Here is an 18,975-nt window from a genome sequence, read left to right on the forward strand (position 1 = left end):
GCGTAATAATGGTGAAACCTAAAACTTTGATAGAATTTTACGATCAATTGGAAAGGAAGAGTCGAGAAAATGGATATACTGCAGGGTAATATAATTTTAAGTTTTTCGTCAAAAGCCTTGCATAGCTGTACAGCTATTAAGTCAGAGTTACATAGAGTTGCATGGATCTGTTATTTATTCTAACAGTGTTTTATTAATAAAAGGTTGTTTTTAAGGAAGTCTGGTCGACACATGAAGTTCCCGTATACATTCTCAGCTAAAATCGCTCAGTTTCCTCTATTTTTTTACATGAAGAACAATTGGATCTGGATGTATTACCCTGTAGGTGCTAGTGTTGCATTCTATGCTTTCTATAAAATACATAGAGTAGTTAATTCCGAATCTAGCAAGAAGAATTGGGCAGATTCACAAAGAAAAATTGCCGAAAAAGAAGCAGAACACCATCATTAAGTTTCTTGTCAAATATTCTATAATGATATAATTAATTTTAAAACTAAAGGAAGCTAGTAGGTAGGGTAAAGGGTTGGCGAAGAAATAAAAAGCAATGTTTAACGAAGCTACGTTTTATTGGTAATTTGTAGATAGAAGTAAAACATTTTTTTTTATTTGATTATAATGGAAAACATTTTCTTAATTAATTATATTTGCAAAGTTAAGATATGTAGAATCCGACGACGCGCGACGTTACCTTATAAACTTCTAAGGCACGATGGGCTAATGGCTATTAACTTCCCATTCTCATATATTCACCACACGTTTAAAATACTTTAATTTGCAACTAATTGAGAAAAACGTATAAGTTCCTCGGAAAAACGCAAATCTGACAAGATTCGAATGGCGAACCTCACAAAAAGGTCTGTTTTTTTTTACTCTCACCCTTTTTCTTTGTCAATGCTTTCAATAAACAGCAATATTTAAGTCATCAGAAATTTTAATATCAGAAAAATGAAATTCTTAGCTCGTCCAATAGTCCAAAGACGGTCAAATGTCATTATAAATAAAAAAGCCAAAGTGTCAAAAGACATTTGTTGTTTGTGTGTCCTTGTTGAAATTTCTGTTTTCAAAAAAAAATATTCCGATCGAACTAATGATGATCGAAAATAGTGAAAACTAGTTAATAATTTGAAGTGTGCTTTAATAGAATTTCGAAATGTGGGTTAAACCTCAAGAAATTTTCCTGAAAACTGCGCTCTGGTAATTATGTTTACGATGGCCGCTTATCTTTTTATTTAATTTGATTGTGAAATGACTATTGTTATTAATTTCGCACTAACTTTAGGGACACTGACGAAACTACGTTGTACTTCGTCCTTCAAAGGAGAAAAGGGCATGGGAAATCTAAAGGGTTCTCCGCGCTTCTTGTGGGTACTATAGATAGCGTACGAGATACTAAACCAGCGCCCTACAGGATTTTGCATCAGACACCTAATTCAGAAGTATATTACGGTAAAGTATAATTATGAACTGTTTCTAATCGATTTTATCCACTTGTAAAAGGAAATAACATGAGTATCAAGAGTTATATGAATTTTTAATACAGGGAAATGGTTTGTTGATAAATATGATGTATTGATGTTAGTGTTTATAAACAATGTAACTACTGTTATTGATTGTTGGACAAAATTTTATAAAACTGCAGTTTGATACCAACTGCATTCTTAATTAAATCATAGTCCTATTATATCAAACATTTAATTATACCACTTATTTTTGAAGTATGTTATCTCCAGTAACGGATCCAAGATTGTCTTTAAAGAGCTGCTGAGGAGTAGATAAAATTTTATAAAATCTCATTTCATTTGGCATGTAAATTCCAACACATGTGGTAATTGAAAAGTATTCTTTTTTGAGATTGGGCGTCATAGATACCACATTGAAACCAGTAGCAATGTACCCTCTAAGTATGGTGCGATGCCTTCACTGCATTATGCTCTACTAACAATTTAAACAAGACAATCTATAAGTAACAATAAAATCTAACAAGATTCCAATATTACAGTGATATCAACAGCACTAACTGAGCCAGAAATACGCCAGGACTGGCAATGGTTGTTTGACAATGTTAGTCCGACATTACATTCATTTGACACAGAGGAAGAAGTGACTGAATTTGTGTGCTGCAAGATTAATTCTATCATCGCTACTGAACAAGAGAACTTTACTGAAGGTAATCTAATTATATCATCTACATACCTTCATCAATTATGATAGGTTGAGCTTCCTGCATAGTCAGATGCATAAACACATTAAGTACTAGTAATTTCCAAGGAGAGACTGCATATCGGACATTCTCACCTAGATAGCCACACAAAAAACCTTAAACAATTGTCCAAGATGTACAAATGGCGATCCCAAACATGGTGGAGCCCATTTTGAAATTAATTGTCACCCATCTCTGGACTTTCCACGCCGCTGATTGATTGACCTGTAAGGATTATACTTTATTTTTATGAGAATTGTGTTATTGTTTATTGCATAGGCCTTTGTATTAGCAGTAGTACATTTATAGGCAGATATTATTATTCATTGTTATTGTATTTATGTTGCAACTTCATTGCATATAAAAAGGATAGATTAGATTGTGCAAATGATGAACAAATGACAATAATGTTAGCCGGATGTTTTTTATAGATTGGTACTTTGCAAAAGATAACTGTTATTATCTGATCTGTAAGATATATTGTTACTTCTAATAATTCTTCGAACTAGTTGCTAAATTAAAACATTCATTGGAATTGCTAAAACATAATAGCGTGTTAATATAAGTAAGAATAACTTTCCTTGACCTTATAAAATTCGCCTCAAATGTCATCAGGTCAACTACATGAATCAAATGGTGTAACAAGCACAGGTCTGACTCATGGAATTCAATTTTTTTCTTTGATTACCGAGTCCATGCCTGACACTTATATTAATTGTAGATATAGCTTTTGTTGCTGGCTCGTCTCGTCACTCCCGAGACAACTGCGCGAGACGAGTTACTCGAGCAACGATTACATTCGCGTCTCGGGGTTTACTTGGTATATGCATGTGTGTTTAATAATTCAAATTGTTTTAGATGAAGATACAGTCACATACAAGAATGTTGACTATGAATTCCATGAACGGTTTCGCATGCCGAAAGATGAGAAGCTCGTTTGTTACTACTCTTGTAGGTAAGTGAATATTTAACTAATTTTAATTGTATAACATTTAACACTTGGATTTTGCCAAAAATCTCCTTACGCGCTTACTATGAGCTCTTCGAGCAGGCTAGACCTGTGCCCCACCGGAGTCGCGCAGATCACCATGAGTGTTGTTGAACTCCAGAACTCCAGTTAGATCTAGGATGAGGACTATCGAAACGATACGCCGCTTTGTGGATTGTTCATTTTCCTACCGGAAAACTTAAATTCGTTCTTTGAGTCTAAATAATCGGAATACAATTAGACAAAAACTATTAAGGTGACCTGTCTGTGTGTAAAACTCAGGTTAATATTAAATTAACCTTCAATAGTAATTGTAGTTACCATCTCAATTTCAATAGCGCATGTGTTTTGAGGATGATTCACGCGTCCATTATCGGGCGGTTCTCATCGACCGCTGTGGACAAAGACGGAGTGATACATTTTATTAAACTTATGCACGCAAAGCTAAGCCGTAGCTTTACAGATTTTCAGCATAAGTCATTTGTTTGCAGACGCGAAAGTCCCCTTACATTAAACTGTGTAATTTATAATTCATGCCTTTGTTAGTCATTTGAATTATAAGATTAACTTATTTAGGTCTTAAAAGAGGTTTGTTGATTGAATAGTTTCTTGAACTAAAATCTCAGCTCACCCTTAGTCGTAAAACTAAATTATCAGCCACGTAGGACCAGTATACTCAAGGTCATTCCGTCCTATCCTCACCCATTTTAAACATAATTTTTTTTTTTTTTTTTTAATAGTTATTGGAAAGGTAAGATGCCGCGTCAAGGATGGATGTATCTCTCGGTCCATTACATGTGCTTCTATTCCTACATATTTGGACGTAAAACGCTGATCAAAATCAGATGGGCTGACGTCACGGAGTTAGCGAAAACCAACAGTCTTCTGTTTCCTGATTCCATCAAAGTGGTCACCAGAGATGGGGAACATTACTTCACGTTGTTTTTGAAGAAAAGCGAAACTTTTGCGTTGATGCAGCAGTTGGCAAATATAACTATGAAACAGTAAGTTTTTTGTCATTATTTTTTTTCTTCTACAGTTGAAGTAATATTATTTTAGGGGAACCATGCCAATCAAAAATAGATTAAAACTTTTCTAAAAAAAGGTTATTAGTAACCATAAGGGTAATTACTAATACCAGTGCTTACTGCAGCATTGCAGTGCAGTTGTAGTCTTATAGCAGGTAGTGGGCGTATCAAGCATTTTTAACCGACTTCAGAAAAAAGGAGGTTCTCAGTTTGTTACGTCCATTGTTATCTTCAAGCCGAGACAGTTAGTACAATAATATACTGTAAGATGATATGTATTACGAAATAAATCTCTAGAGTTGGTTTATACAGCTTCTGAAACCTAAGCAAGATAAGATGAAACCGACTGGTCTAAAAACAAAAGCAGTTACGTCACTGCAATAACCACAGATTCACAGGAGACTAATGTGCCACATAATGTATGTTATCGTATACTTAAGTACGTCTAAATGAGTCTAACGACGTGATAAGTGGTTTTCTATACATACGTCACTCTTAAAGACAATTGTGGACGTTTAGTCACATTTTGTATAGGATTCTTTCATTTGAAGTCAAATAATTGTCTGTAGGAAGAGGTATTTTCGGAAGGGAAATCTTTTCATTCCAAAATATGTGAAGAGTATCATTTCGTTCTCATTCTTAACTGAAAACATTACACTTTTGTTTAAACTGAACGTACAACGTACCAACATACTGTAAAATCAATAAATATATCCAAAATTGAATAAAATGGGTGTTTTATATATAAATTTGTGTTTGTAAAGCGATTGTATAACCTTGGAAAACTCAAAACAACAGATGCGCTAAAATATAATTAGACCACAATCACTACGAACGAACGAAATCTCCTAAACCAATACCAACTGTTTATGAATCAGCTGTTATCTGTTATGATAGCATAATAAATATAATAATATGTGATACAATCATGACAGCTTTCTGTTTTGGCTATTTTTGTATATAAAATTGTTCGTATATCAATGATATGGATTAATTATAATTATTATAACATGCGCAATATTGCGAATTGGATTGCAAGCAATGCAGCTTTTCTAAATGCGTTCTTTGTTTAAACTAAACTATTTACTATAGGCATTTTAATATAGGTACAAAATGATGACCCAATTTTGACCCATTATGACCCAAATTAAAAGGGTCGCTCAGTCAGCATATGACATAAATTGTTATACATTGACAGGACCCATTGAAAACAAAGAGAAACATTGATATACTATATACTCATAGCATAAGTAATCGTTATATATAAAAAAAAACCGCACGAATAACCATGTAGTGTTGGTCAACACGCCAATCGCCAACATGGACGAAGTGTCAGGGGTTTACTCCCGTGTAGGACAAGTATTTGTATGATCCTAAAATGTTTACTCTATTTCTGGAAGTGACAGACTCGAACCATTCAAAGCACATGCACAAATATTATGATTTGAATGCGACTCAAAGGTGAAACTTTTTAGTGCGAGTGTCGTTTTTTTTAACATGCATCATATCTTTTCAGACTAATCGACGATAAATCAGGACCATTCCACACTGACAAAGATCTCTTAACGAAACTCAGTAAAAACGTGCCAAAGAAACCATCCTTCTTAAAACGAGACTTGGACGCGAGGAAACAGTCTAATCTGTTCACCTTAAGGTTCAGATTGCCACAAAATGAGAAGCTTGATGGTTCCGAAGAATGTACCTTATGGACTCCTTATAATAAACGACATAATTGGGGGAGGTTATACCTGTCGCAGAACTTCCTTTGTTTTGATAGTCGGGTAAGTAATATTTATTTATTTATTTATTTAATTATCACACTAATCTACCATTACAGGTTACTTAACCTAATGCGGTAGCTAGGACTAAACAAAGGTCTAAGTATTTATGTGAACTAGGGTTTCAAATATATCTCATTTACTCACGTGCAAATTTTCTGGGTTGCCTAGTTACTAGATTGGACCTTATGCGAATTTGTGAAATGACAGCGGAACCGGTGGCGTAAATTTTTACTTTTAATGCCATATTTTTTTTTTAATTACAACACGTCTTGAAGTTAATTGATAAGAGTGCTTTTTTGAAATAACTGAATTTAGCTAAGGTATATTTTTTATATTTAATGATATTCACTGTTTATATGTAACTGTATGTAAAAGGATTGTGTGTCAAAATATTTTTCAAATAATAAAACTTAAATAATGTTATCGCAAAACAACAAATATAGGTAATGAAAGATTACAACACCAGACAATGCTCCATTCTGCAAATAAACAATTATAAATAGGTCATAAATACAATCGCATTATTATGAAATTTGTTATTGACTTATTTCAATGCTTTTACAAGCAAATATCGTCTTAATGACTCAGTCATAAGGTTGATTTGTGGTAATTAATTATACTATGACATTGATAGCTGTTACCACTTCAGTTTACTTTTAATAAATCATTTTGATAGGAAATAGAATAGAAGATCCGTATTAAGGTGTAAGCAGAAATAGTATGAAGGTTGTATTACATCCTAGCGAAGATAAATTTCCTTATTGACTGTTTCTGATAAAGGAATTTGTACAAATAATTATTGTAGTACGATGCACTTAGCTGTTAGTCTTAATGCTCAGTTCGTAAATGTTCAGGAATTTACGGTTAAAAAAATATTGTAACTACAATATAACATGTTTATGGTCTTCTAACTGTTGCTTTGGTTTCACTCAAACATTACCGTCTTTAAAGCAGTCTTTCAAAAGAATCCTATGTGTTAAGCCGAGCTATCTCAGTATCTCAGTACCTAATTTCATAGAAATCGCTACAGCTTTTTGGTTACACCTTATTTTTAGGGGAAAAAGGAACATTCATGTACAGGATGTTTTATTTATACAAGTTATTGAACATGTACCTTTTAAATGTTTATATTCAAAGTAAGTAAGTAATTTAATAGATGTTCATTGTTATCATGTGTTTCGTGACTAACGAATCGAACGAGTTTACGTAACCTTTGTTGTTCTCATTATCGCGGTTAGTTTTTATGTTTGTTTTAGACTTATGTTTTCATTGCACTTGGTAGAGTTACTAGGTTTATCTTTTAATGGTGTGTTGTAAAGGAGTAAAAGTTGACGGATGCTTTGAATGATACTGCGGTAACGAATTATTATTTTAAAGACGTACCTATTTTAAAATTAGAATGACAATTAAAAACTGATGTTTTTAGAGACTCTTTTGGGAGAGTCTTTCGTACTTATTTTGATTTATAAATGATATTCATAATAATTAAGCTTTTTAATGAAAACTGACTGGCGCTGCCACATTAGTAACACACACATCGAACCTTTCACTCAATTTTCTTTTTCTTCGCATGCGGTTGTTAATTCTTCTCTTTAATTAATACACAATTTTCCTCCAGGTCCGTAACCTAGTCCGTCTGACAATCCCGCTCCGTAACGTCCACCAAGTAGAACGCGCCGACTCGGGCGGCACAGCCAGCTCATCAGCTGACACTGGCAGCATCCTCATCACCACAGCTCATCATACAAGCTTCCTATTTGGGAATATATCGGATCGGGACTTCTTGGTGCATAAGATTTCGGAGCTCCTTGCTAAGTTGCCAAAGTAAGTATCGATCTGGGTCATAGATTTAATCGCCGATGTTAATCTGGTTACCTTTTTTGTTCTCACGAATCTGTCATTGACTTGAAAGGGAGAAATTTTATTGAAGGTCTCTCATTGCACCTATTTGCTTTTTAAAATACAGCAGGCATATGTCTCTATCTACAAATATGCTTTATCTTTCCTTTATTATTTTGCCAATAATGTCTACTTTGTATTATTATTTGCCTGCCTGTTTAGGTCGTTGCATGCCAACGGATTCTTTGTTACAAATGTTTTTTTCCAATGTTAGTGAGTGCTACGTAACGGCTTTATATTTTTCTCTGTTTTGGACATCAGCAAGTTTAGTGGAAAGGCCAAATGAATGTGATTTTTGTCCATTCGTAAAATTCTGCGAACGAAATAACTAAGAAAACATAATAATTTAATATTGGGTTATTCGCAGTTGTTTAATTATATAATACGGTCGCTATTTAATCATAATCATGTTCTCTTACTCATATTCCATCTTGTTTCTGTCGCGGCGCTGCACCTGCGATAAAATAGATAATAGTTTTTAATTTAATTAGCTTTGTGCTGTTTTCTTAAAATTTTCCTTTAACAGTTTCAACTAACTCAGCATGATCCGGCTGCTGTCATCGCTAACATCGGTTTTCGACTTTGGGACTTACACTTAAGGTCCATATTACCGTGTACTAATCCAAATCCGTGAATATGCAGTGATGTGTACAGGGAAAAGGCGAGTAAGGTGTTGGCGCAATCTGAAGTCGAGGGCTGGACTCCACAGCCTCCTCTCATGACGTTATTCAGGACGCACCAGACTTCGCCCATCAAACAGATACAACAGAAAAAGGTAATTTTTAAATCGTCTTTTTTCTCTGTATTATAAAAGAGTAAATTATTCGAAATATAACTTACATGATCTTATAAGTCGCTTAATAAAAAACAGCTATTTAAAAAATTATATGCTCCTCCATGACCGACTGAAAACGTCCCGTATCTACAATTGATTTGTTAGTTGAAAAAGTAAGTCTCAAGTATTTGCATAGCATTTTAAATACCATCAACGATTACTCTAATTTCTTAGGAGAAACAATGGGAAGATCATATGGCGGAAGTGGGTCGCGGCGTCAGTATGTACCAGACGACGGAAGGCAGCGAATTAGTCGTGAACGGTATACCGGAGTTACTTCGTGGAGAGCTATGGAGCGTCTTCTCAGGGTCTATACTTCAGAAGGCACAGAACAAGGGCTTGTATGAACGGTTGGTCAATGAAGCCTTGTCATCTAAGAACCAAGCGAATGATGAGATTGAAAGAGACTTGCATCGGTCTTTACCAGAACATCGAGCATTCCAGAATGATGTTGGTAAGTTATTTGCCTATAGTAATAATTTTTTACGAGTCTAGATGTCCCCTGAGCAAGCAACATTTTTTTTGTGTACGGATATCAAAATTCTTACAAGAATTAAGCTTGTGTATACTGTCACAATAATCCTAATAATTACAAACATTACTTAGCATTTCTAATATGTATTCTTGAGTAGATACCAGTCTTTCTTTTCTAGTCAAACACGATCTACTTGCTTTTAATCTATTTTGCGCATAAATGTTTATCACTTTTTAAATATAGTTATTAACAAACCTTATTCGCACCATGAACTTTTTTGCCATAGGTATCTCAGCACTCCGTCGCGTTTTATGCGCGTACGCATTGAAGAATCCAACGATCGGTTACTGCCAAGCGATGAACATAGTAGCGTCAGTATTACTGATATATTGTCCAGAAGAACAGGCCTTCTGGCTCCTAGCGACCATATGCGAGACGTTGTTACCTGATTATTATAATACAAGAGTTGTTGGGGCTTTGGTAAGTTTTATATACTTGTATTTTATTTTCCAAAAAGATTTTCATTTACTTGGGGTGTGCTTGTAACTGAGGAAATATTTCGAAATGCAGCTTAAAAAACTAAATTGTTTGTTGATACACCGTTTAATCTAACTTGCGTAAGTCAGTTAGCCAAAGTAACCAGTTTAGACTTGACGACTTTTGAAACCGTGGGAATTATATGAAAACTAGTTAAAGCACGACTATTGCAACAGTGGCGCCACTACATTTTTTCCTCAGAATCCAAATCTTAATATATATAAATCTCGTTTCACAATGTTTGTCCTCAATGGACTCCTAAACCACTTAACCGATTATAATAAAATTCGCACGCCATGTGCAGTTCGATCCAACTTGAGAGATAGGATAGTTTAAATCTCAAGTTATAGTCGCAATTTCTTCTAACCACGCGGACGAAGTCGCGGGCAACAGCTAGTACTATATTAAAATTCTCACCACAGGTAGACCAAGGCGTTTTAGAAGAGTTAACCGAAGTCCACCTTCCGGAGCTCCACGCAAAGTTAGACGAGCTCGGCATGATGAAGATGATCTCCCTCTCCTGGTTCCTGACGCTCTTCATCAGCGTCATGCCCTACGAGTGCGCCGTCAATGTTATGGACTGCTTCTTCTATGACGGTGCTAAAGTTATCTTCCAGGTTTGTGTTTGTTAAGACTTGTTTTTTAGTTTTAAAAGTTACGTTTCACGCAATTTCAAGGTTTTGGGTTAAGAATAACATGCGTGTAATGTCTTATTTACTATGAAAACTTATTTACGGCGAAATAAAAACAGACCATATCCAATACAGAAACATACAATTTTAATGTCATCACGTGTCTTTTTACTTTTTTAATGTCTTAAAAAGAGAAAAATGTACCCCTCATTTGAGTTTATACGACACCTAAACTTTCACCACAATTTTCTTTTTATCGACAGGTAACATTAACAATACTGGATATAAACCGTGAGAAGCTGCTCAAATGTACGGAAGACGGTCAGGCCATGCAAGTGCTGAACGACTACCTCCAGGGCATTTACAATGAGGAGGCTATGGCCTTGTCCACTGAGCCTAGGACTGCTGACAAGGTAAATATGACAAATTCTATTTTATTTTTAGTCATTTCACCGCCTATCATCTTCTTTATATTACCCAACTGGGGCAATGGTCCCTATCTTCGGTAAAGGTCAGGCAAGTAAATCGTCAGGCAATATTATACGTATTAATGTATAGACACGTTTCTACTGATGTAATAATTTTCAAAATCAGTTTAGTAGTAGGTAAAAATAAGATCACAAATTAGACCTCTTTATAATATTAGCTTTATTTACTTTGAGTACTGCGTCTTCTGATTCCAACGAAATAAAAAAACAGGTATTAATATACTGGATATATGTCGTGTAATCCTTAAGAGAGAATCGTTCGCTTAGAACAGTGTGAGGTAGCCGTCTGTTCCTTGAATACTCATTTTTGCTTACCTAGCAGTCTTGCCATGCATACTTATGCTTATCACAAAATTGTATTATTCCCTTTGCAGACTATAAAAATCCAAGACTTAATATACCAATCCTACCGTTCATATGGTAGTAACGTGTCAAGCGAGAATATTGAACGTTTAAGACTGAAGCATCGCCTGAGGGTCGTCAGGCAGCTGGAAGACAGCCTCGAAAGGAACACGCTTCGAGCGTTACAGCAAGATAAACTGCTGGAGTTAAATGAACTTCAGGTCAGTGAACTCTCATTCAAATTAGGCTACTAAGTAGCACTTTTTGAAGGTCAGATTACATTGGACAGCACCCAGTTGCGCCCACCCATCACCGCCTAATTGCTTTTGCTGTGAGAGAAGAAACGGCCCATCATGCTCCCTAGCAGCACGCTGTCTCTCAGTGGTAGAGGATATTTGACTAAAAAAATTAAGCAGCATGGATTCCTGGCAGACAGTTGTTTTAGCAACATTTGGCTTCAGGCTAGTAATTTAGTATTTGGAGCATTATGTACACAACTGTAAATAAATAAAAGAAACTTCCTTAATGCTTTATTCTTCCTAAAAAAAATTCCTTTATGCTTTAATTCCGTTTTTCCAAACCTTAAAAATGACTAGACAAGTTTCGAACGAAGTATATAAACCTTACTAAACATGTAAAATATTTTCAGGAGTTATTAAGTGCCATCCGTGAAGAGCTTCTATGGGCTAAGCGCGTGCCTTGTGAGAGGTTAGAAGCCCCTTATGAAGCGTATAGGTTAGACTTCACACAGTTTAAGACTTTGTACTCGGCGCTGTCGCCCTGGGCGAAGGGAGACTTTGCTGAGGCAATCACTGCTAGGATGTTTAAGGTAAGTTTTATTTTTAATATACTAATAAGCCTAATTCCTTAGATGTTCCTTTATATGACTACGGTAGAGATGTGTTCCAAATTCAAAAAAAATATATACAAAAATCCACATTGAAATCTTATTTTATTAACTCATGCAATCCGTCTTCTGAATAGGGGCAGACGCATTACGGCATCTAATCTGATGAAACACTTAAAGATATCATTTCAAGTGGTTCATCAGATATGTATGTATTTATAAAAAATCTTCGTGCTGCGTATATACAGTCTACTCCAGTCCTGTCTATATCTTTAACATAAATTTTGAAACCTAATTCGAAAAGTTCTATAAAATATAAGAAATGTCCCATTTATCAGCTGATGGACTACGACGATGATGGCATGGTGAGCGCCCGCGGCCTGAGCGTAGCTCTCGGACTGTGTTGCCGCGCGGACGCCGCCAGAAGACTTCGCGCTCTATACGCCGCCCACTCACCGCCGCTACTAGCTTCAAGGGATCTAAGGCCAACACACTTCACTGACACAGGGGAAGAGCTCGCAGCTGATGCTATATCGTTCTTTGACAGGTTCGTTCTATTAGACTATTATTTTTTTAGATTATTAGACAAGTAGTGTTCTTGCCGTTTACAAATAGTAAAATATTTAATGAGACTTCCATACACGGGTAAAATCATATGCTCGTACGAATGTTGGAGTAGTCAGTAACTAGTATTTTTATAACACTTGTTTTCTCCCATTTTATAGTGTAGACGAGGATCCCGTGACACCCGAGCCATTGCCGTCGTCTTTACAAAGGTCAATCAGTGAAGGGTGCGGCGATGGTGCACTATTGGATAAAAGTGATTCTGAAAATAGTCAGACAGGTAAACAGTTGGTGGAGTTAAATTATCCACTGATTTATAATAAATAATAACTATCTTTTCACCTAGAACTAATTTTAACTAGATTTTTTGTTGGTAATTTGGTTTAATGATTTTTCCTCTTAAATGCATCTCTTCTACTAAGGTTTTCAACCACTATTTTAAAAAATGCTTTGTTAGACTATTATTTGACTGAGGTTATTGCATGAATAGCAAGTATGGTGTTGTTCACCAAGCTGAATCCACTACTCACAACGTCGCGTGAGTTGATTCTTTAGGATGGGCAATTGTGTGATCAAAGACTGTAGAATTTCTGAGATCCACGAATGATAGTTCCAAGTATATGCTTCTTTATACAGGAGACATAGATGTGATGAGATGAGATAAAGTCCTCTATGACATCTCTCTCTTTTCCCAGCTACATGTTCCACATAGTGGTGGGGTCAGCTTTCCAAATTTTTCTTCTCCACTTTGCTCTATCCCTGACGTCATTCTCGGATAACTGGCATTCTTTCATGTCTTTCAATCTTCCTATGACATGAGGATTCAGTATAATGTGGGAGTAATTCTTTGTCATGTGGTGCAGGTTTGTGCGGCTGCAGCGCACACAGCGTGCGCGCGTGTGCGCTGGGCGGCGCGGCGGGCGCGGGCAGCGGCGCCAGCACGCCGGGCGCGGGGGGCGCGGGGCCGGGCGCGCCCGCCGCCGCGCCGCCGCTGCCCCGCGCGCACTTCCTGCAGCTGCTGGCCGTGCTGCACGACCTCACGCAGCCGCGCCCGCCGGTCTACGAGGCCGTCGTGCTGGCAGGTAACACTACGCCACCATATACTTACCGGCACGGATCTTGAGCGCTGACCTTTCACCTGCGCACAACTGATTGACTTTTTACCCTTTTACGGTATGAAGTCAGACGCGGGGTGGACTACAGTGCAGTGATTGTCCCGCAGCGCGTCACTTGTGATTGGTTGAAATTCGTTCTTTGCTGTAGTTGCATGCACCTCAAGACGACGAACACGCAAAATTGATAGGAGTTTTATTTTACGATGCACAAAGCGATCCCCACTCTTCCACCAAGCGCTCAAAATCCGTGCCGGTAACTATACCAGGGTATCACACCAATATTATTGTTATAGTGTAACTGGCAGCTCATAACGCAACACGTCGCCGATAAGGGAAACTAGGGGAACCATTGTGCATGTAACTTGAATATTTGTGAAATCCCCGCGTAGTAGGCAAAAACTTCTTAGCTTTAACGTGGATAGCATAAAAATAAATGTGCACTCTCTCATTTTCTATTTTCGTAGCGCGATGAGACAGCAACCACAACTACAGACTTCTCAAAATCACGCAGTTTAAATTCATTCCGATATTATAATTAATTAATGAAACAGTAACAGCGACCTCTATACTACGTCACTAACTGTTATCCCTCCTTTTCTCGCACAGGTACACTGCTATTACAACTTGGTGAATGGAATCACCGTCCTCAACTCGATCGTGAAATCTCACAGGATAGTTTGTTCTTAGCTGCTGCCGCCAAGCAACCTGAAGCACAGGTAAATAATAATTTCATTCAAATACATTTACGATAGTTTGCGACCTGTTACTACTCAGGGAATATTTTCTAAACGCATTCAATCTTATCCTAAAACAATTTTCAAAATTCGCAAATTGATTGATGATTCCATAGCCAGGTAATATTCGATACCGAATAAGATCTCTTATGTTATACATCTACAACTTGCTTTCTATCAAACTTAGATTATATTGGATTAGAATATTCTTTATTATTGTACACCATGGAATTACAGCAGTGATTCTTAAACATACAGTGTTAGGGCAAAATGGCGGTCTTAACGCTAATAGCAATATCTTCCAGTCAACCTACCAACCAATTTAAATCACTTTCCAGCAATTGGATCCTAATGGAAACGCGACGGACTCGGAACAGGACTCCCAGAAACCTTCTCCATCCAAAGAAATTGAACAAGACGGTATATGGTCTATAACACTTGAACAATTCCTAGCGACAATGCTAGCTCAACCTCCCCTCGAAGAGTTTTTCAACGAGAAGATATCAATACTACCTCAGTTAGAAGCGCTAAGACAGAGGGACAGGCTGCAGTCAGTTTCATAGCTGATGGAGATAGCCGGGCTGCTTGGTATAAGTATGTAAGCCCTGCTTTTCAAGGTACGGTCTTATTGTGTTATAGTAAGGTTCTAAATTGATTGACGCAATTTAAAAGGGTCTGTTCATAGATGTTGCTTGTAATTAAGAAGCGTTTAATAACCAATCAAACTCGTTTAAAGAGAATTACACTGTACTAACATCATTTCAAGTTTTGATTGAATTGGATTACTAACTATATTATGATAATAATTATTAAATTATGGTTTTCTCACGGGTATTTGCCGGTATCAATCATGAGCTGACACTTCGGCGGGGTCGCGATTCAACTCGGAAGCCCGCCGCATGAGTCAACTGTCATTAAATAAATAATTAGAGGAACTAACTAAATTACACCAACATTTATGTATTCGAGCTAATCTCAGCCGCTACTTCATTTTAAGACGTTTTGAAACAGTGAACTTAATTCTGATGACGGTTAAGTATTCGTCTAAAAATATTTGGTATCTATACATGGCTAATGTTCTTAATAATCTTGTGCAATGTCTGCTTTCAAAATTATGTTGTATTTTTTTATTGACCTGTTATGTAATTATTTAAAAATTCTCATTGTCGAACTATCTATTATATACACAAAATGTATTTAGGAAGTTTCAATGAATTGGTAGCTGTAAGGACTCAAGGCACGCGTCGATTTTGTTGGCACTGAAACCCAAAATGTTTTTAACAAAAATAATTCGAGTTTGGATTTGCCATTTCCAAACAACCGCTTCGTATCATCATCATTCGTGTGCATATATTTAAGTGTAGTGAACGAAATTATGACCTAAAAATTTCTGTTACTTTTATATATTTTTTAAGTATTGTAAATTAAGTTATAACAAGTCTAGAAAACACCAAATGTTAAAAGAGACTTAGCCATGATTTTAGACCTTTTTTAGGGTATAAAAAGGGTGCATTACTTCCAAAGACCAATGTAGCGATGGCATATATATTGTCCCTTAAAACATTTAGTTTTGATGTACATATAATTAAAATGTTCAAGAATCTTACATTCCAATGTTAACATTCTGTTTTGATTATCCAGTAAAGGCTTTTCTATAACCTATAACGTCAAAGAGATGTTTCTATAAAGAAATATCTATTCAAGGATTTAAATGAATAAAGGGTGTGTCAAAACAAAAGCTTAATATATTACTAGAAAAAAATGGTGTATTTTGTAGCGTTACTGGAGATATAAGAGCGTAAAAGAAATCAAGAGATTTTTGTCAAAACGATTAAGACCTGCACTTAACCAAGTAATCAACTTAAAGAGCAAATAAACTTGCGTTACGGCCACATATATTAATCAAAAATTTAATTAAAAACAACTTCATATAAGAAAAATCGGTAATCAACGATACTTCTCCTTTTCGTTTTGTCATATTGAGTATATCATGGTCTAACCATATACGTCGCAACGCAAGTATCTGATACCCAAAGACCTTGGCCTGCGTTTCCATCAGAGAGGTGCAATGGAAATGTCTCGTGCGAGGATGTCTGCTAAACCGTTTCTACCGAAGCTATTCTATCCAGGGCGAGTTACATGCAGCGATTTTGTTGGTGCTTTTCAAACACGTAACTCGTTAAGTACCAAATTTGCTTGATCAAACCAAATAGCAAACAAATTTGTTAATTTTCTAGTAGATTGGCGCATTTTTGGTATTGACACCGTGTGTCAAGACATAAGAAGACGATGGAGTCGAGAATGGTTTAAATATACTATTAAACTACGATAAACAATTATGTAATGCAAAGATTTTCGTCATACTCGACAAACACGTAGTTGTTTGACAAACAATTTGACTGTCTCCAGGGCACTTTACACATCTTTAGTGGAAACCCAGCTTAAGACTCCAAGCAGAAGTCTTATAAAATTGAGTATCGTTAATGGGAACTTGTCGTTGGACCCCAAGTTCGGCGGGTATTCGGATGCGTCGCCTCGCGTATTGAAAGACCTAATTTCGGTAAACATAGCCATATTATTTGTTAGTTAGTCTGTAATTATCGTAAACAATATAATTACCCTTCGTACCTACTCCACTGTTTATATAAACAGAGATATTCTAATATATTACTAACACTAGATTTAGTACAAAATGGCATTTTCTGTATAATATCATATGTATAGGACTAATCTTATTACTATTCCTTTAGATATGTATCCGCTTCCAATAAGTTATTTTTCATAAGCTTGTAAAGCAAAAATAAATATTCATACAGGGTGTTTTTGTTACTGTTTGCGAGGCGAAAAATATGATTTCAATATAAATTTTAAAACATGTGCTATAGGAAATTTAAACAAATATCTCGAATCAATGCTGTTTAATTTTTTATAGCACATGTTTTAAAATTTAAAGGACATATTTTTCGCTGATTCAGTCGTACCATACACAGACTCACCCTGTATCTTTTAATTATATGAACTTCTCTAGTATATAACATATGTATATAACAGTGCCTATTATGGATTTAGTTAAGACCTCAGTTATCTTGTATAGCCTCCTTATGGTGCTTGAGATGTAGTGCTTGTATAAAACAGATAAAAGCAATAATAATATATTTTGCAACAAATTAGGCCATAATAAGTATAGTTTAAAAAAAATGGCAATAGTTTTGCCTTAAGTATATGTACAAAAATATATACCAAAAATAATGTCACTGTTTTAACGTATGTGTAAAATCATATTTTTATAAAACCACGCGTCATCGTTCGGCTGTTTTACCTAACTAAGAGGGCTATCACACATATTACCTTTTTTAAATAGCGCCTTTATTGACACGTGGCAAATATGCTTTTTTTATAAATAAATACGTTATAAAATAGACTTTACTATATGGCTTAATAAACAATGTAAGCAGATTATAAAATATACACGTATATTATTCTTGTATAAGTATAGACGAATAAGAACCTTATGTGCTTATAGACAAAGTGTAAAATGGTCATATTTATTTTTGTACGCCACAGTATCCCAAAACCATATACAAACGAATACTAGATACATTCATATAGGCTTTTAGGTACATTCGATTGCAAAAGGGAGAAGACCGTCCCTAGGATGTTTTTCATTCTTAGTTTAGATTTAAAGCAGAAATATAGCTTCTCGCTTCTGTAAGAGATTGTACGGCTTTTGACAATACATAAATGTTAAACGAACTCAATTGTTACGCATAGAGGTTTAATATAAAATGCCTTTACTTTGTATAGTGAACATTGACATTAATTAGCGGTCCAATGTATAAATACTAGGTATTGTAGGTAACCTAGTAAGCCGCTATATCATGAAAAAACATAGTTATGAATGCATATTTCTGGAACTGGTATAGCTTCTTCATGAACTAAGGAAACCAGATTCTTGGTTGACGTGTAGGATAGTCATTATTTTGGTTGTCTTGTAGCCGATATCTTGGTTGCCTATAGTAGTCAGTGTATGAAGAAGCTAAACTTTTTTGCATCCGTTTTTATTCTCTTATTGTATTATGTATTGTCTCAATACTTATCCCACATTTCTTCGCAGAATGCAATGTCAATACTACGTAAGATCACGAAATGTATATGTAATTTCTTTTTGTGTATATCTATCTTGCGTACAATATACTTTTTTACTATTCTCGTCTTCATGAACTATAGTGTAACTACTATCAAGCACAAACTTATATTTTTTCATGTCTTTTTATTTGTTAAGATTAACCATGTCCATATAAGTAGCTATATCTGAATATTATACAAGTTTAATTGAATATACTTGTTTGACGTTCATGTGTTATTTTATTTATTATTCCTGCCTACTAAACTTGGACAAACGATTAAACTCATTGTTTAAGTGACTATTTTTGCGTTGTTTTTGGCTATATTGTGTTGTTATTTTAAGTTATTCATGAATGTCAACTATTGGTTTGGCGTGGTGACCTCA

The 18,975-nt window shown here is 35.6% G+C and overlaps 1 protein-coding gene across 1 annotated transcript; it reads left to right on the top strand.

Moving 5' to 3' along the window:
- The first annotated feature begins 1,150 nt into the window (after positions 1–1,150).
- On the top strand, positions 1,151–18,821 carry LOC113504654 (TBC1 domain family member 9). Its single transcript, XM_026887074.1, has 19 exons — positions 1,151–1,194; positions 1,280–1,446; positions 2,000–2,167; positions 3,059–3,155; positions 3,929–4,192; positions 5,733–5,997; positions 7,616–7,821; positions 8,539–8,671; positions 8,906–9,185; positions 9,493–9,686; positions 10,166–10,360; positions 10,639–10,788; positions 11,238–11,426; positions 11,855–12,034; positions 12,391–12,599; positions 12,778–12,896; positions 13,480–13,698; positions 14,338–14,447; positions 14,804–18,821. The coding sequence occupies exons 1-19, from the start codon at positions 1,151–1,153 to the stop codon at positions 15,026–15,028; spliced, it is 3,414 nt and encodes a 1,137-aa protein (XP_026742875.1). The 3' UTR covers positions 15,029–18,821.
- Positions 18,822–18,975: the final 154 nt, after the last annotated feature.

The sequence above is a fragment of the Trichoplusia ni genome, chromosome 22 (assembly GCF_003590095.1).
Source record: "Trichoplusia ni isolate ovarian cell line Hi5 chromosome 22, tn1, whole genome shotgun sequence".
NCBI classification, from domain to species: domain Eukaryota; kingdom Metazoa; phylum Arthropoda; class Insecta; order Lepidoptera; family Noctuidae; genus Trichoplusia; species Trichoplusia ni.

Excerpts from the sequence above, each read along its gene's own strand:
- LOC113504654 (XM_026887074.1), top strand. The coding sequence starts at position 1,151 with ATGTGGGTTAAACCTCAAGAAATTTTCCTGAAAACTGCGCTCTG. Across the intron at positions 4,193-5,732 it reads GCAAATATAACTATGAAACA|ACTAATCGACGATAAATCAG; the intron begins GTAAGTTTTTTG and ends ATATCTTTTCAG. Across the intron at positions 7,822-8,538 it reads CTCCTTGCTAAGTTGCCAAA|TGATGTGTACAGGGAAAAGG; the intron begins GTAAGTATCGAT and ends GTGAATATGCAG.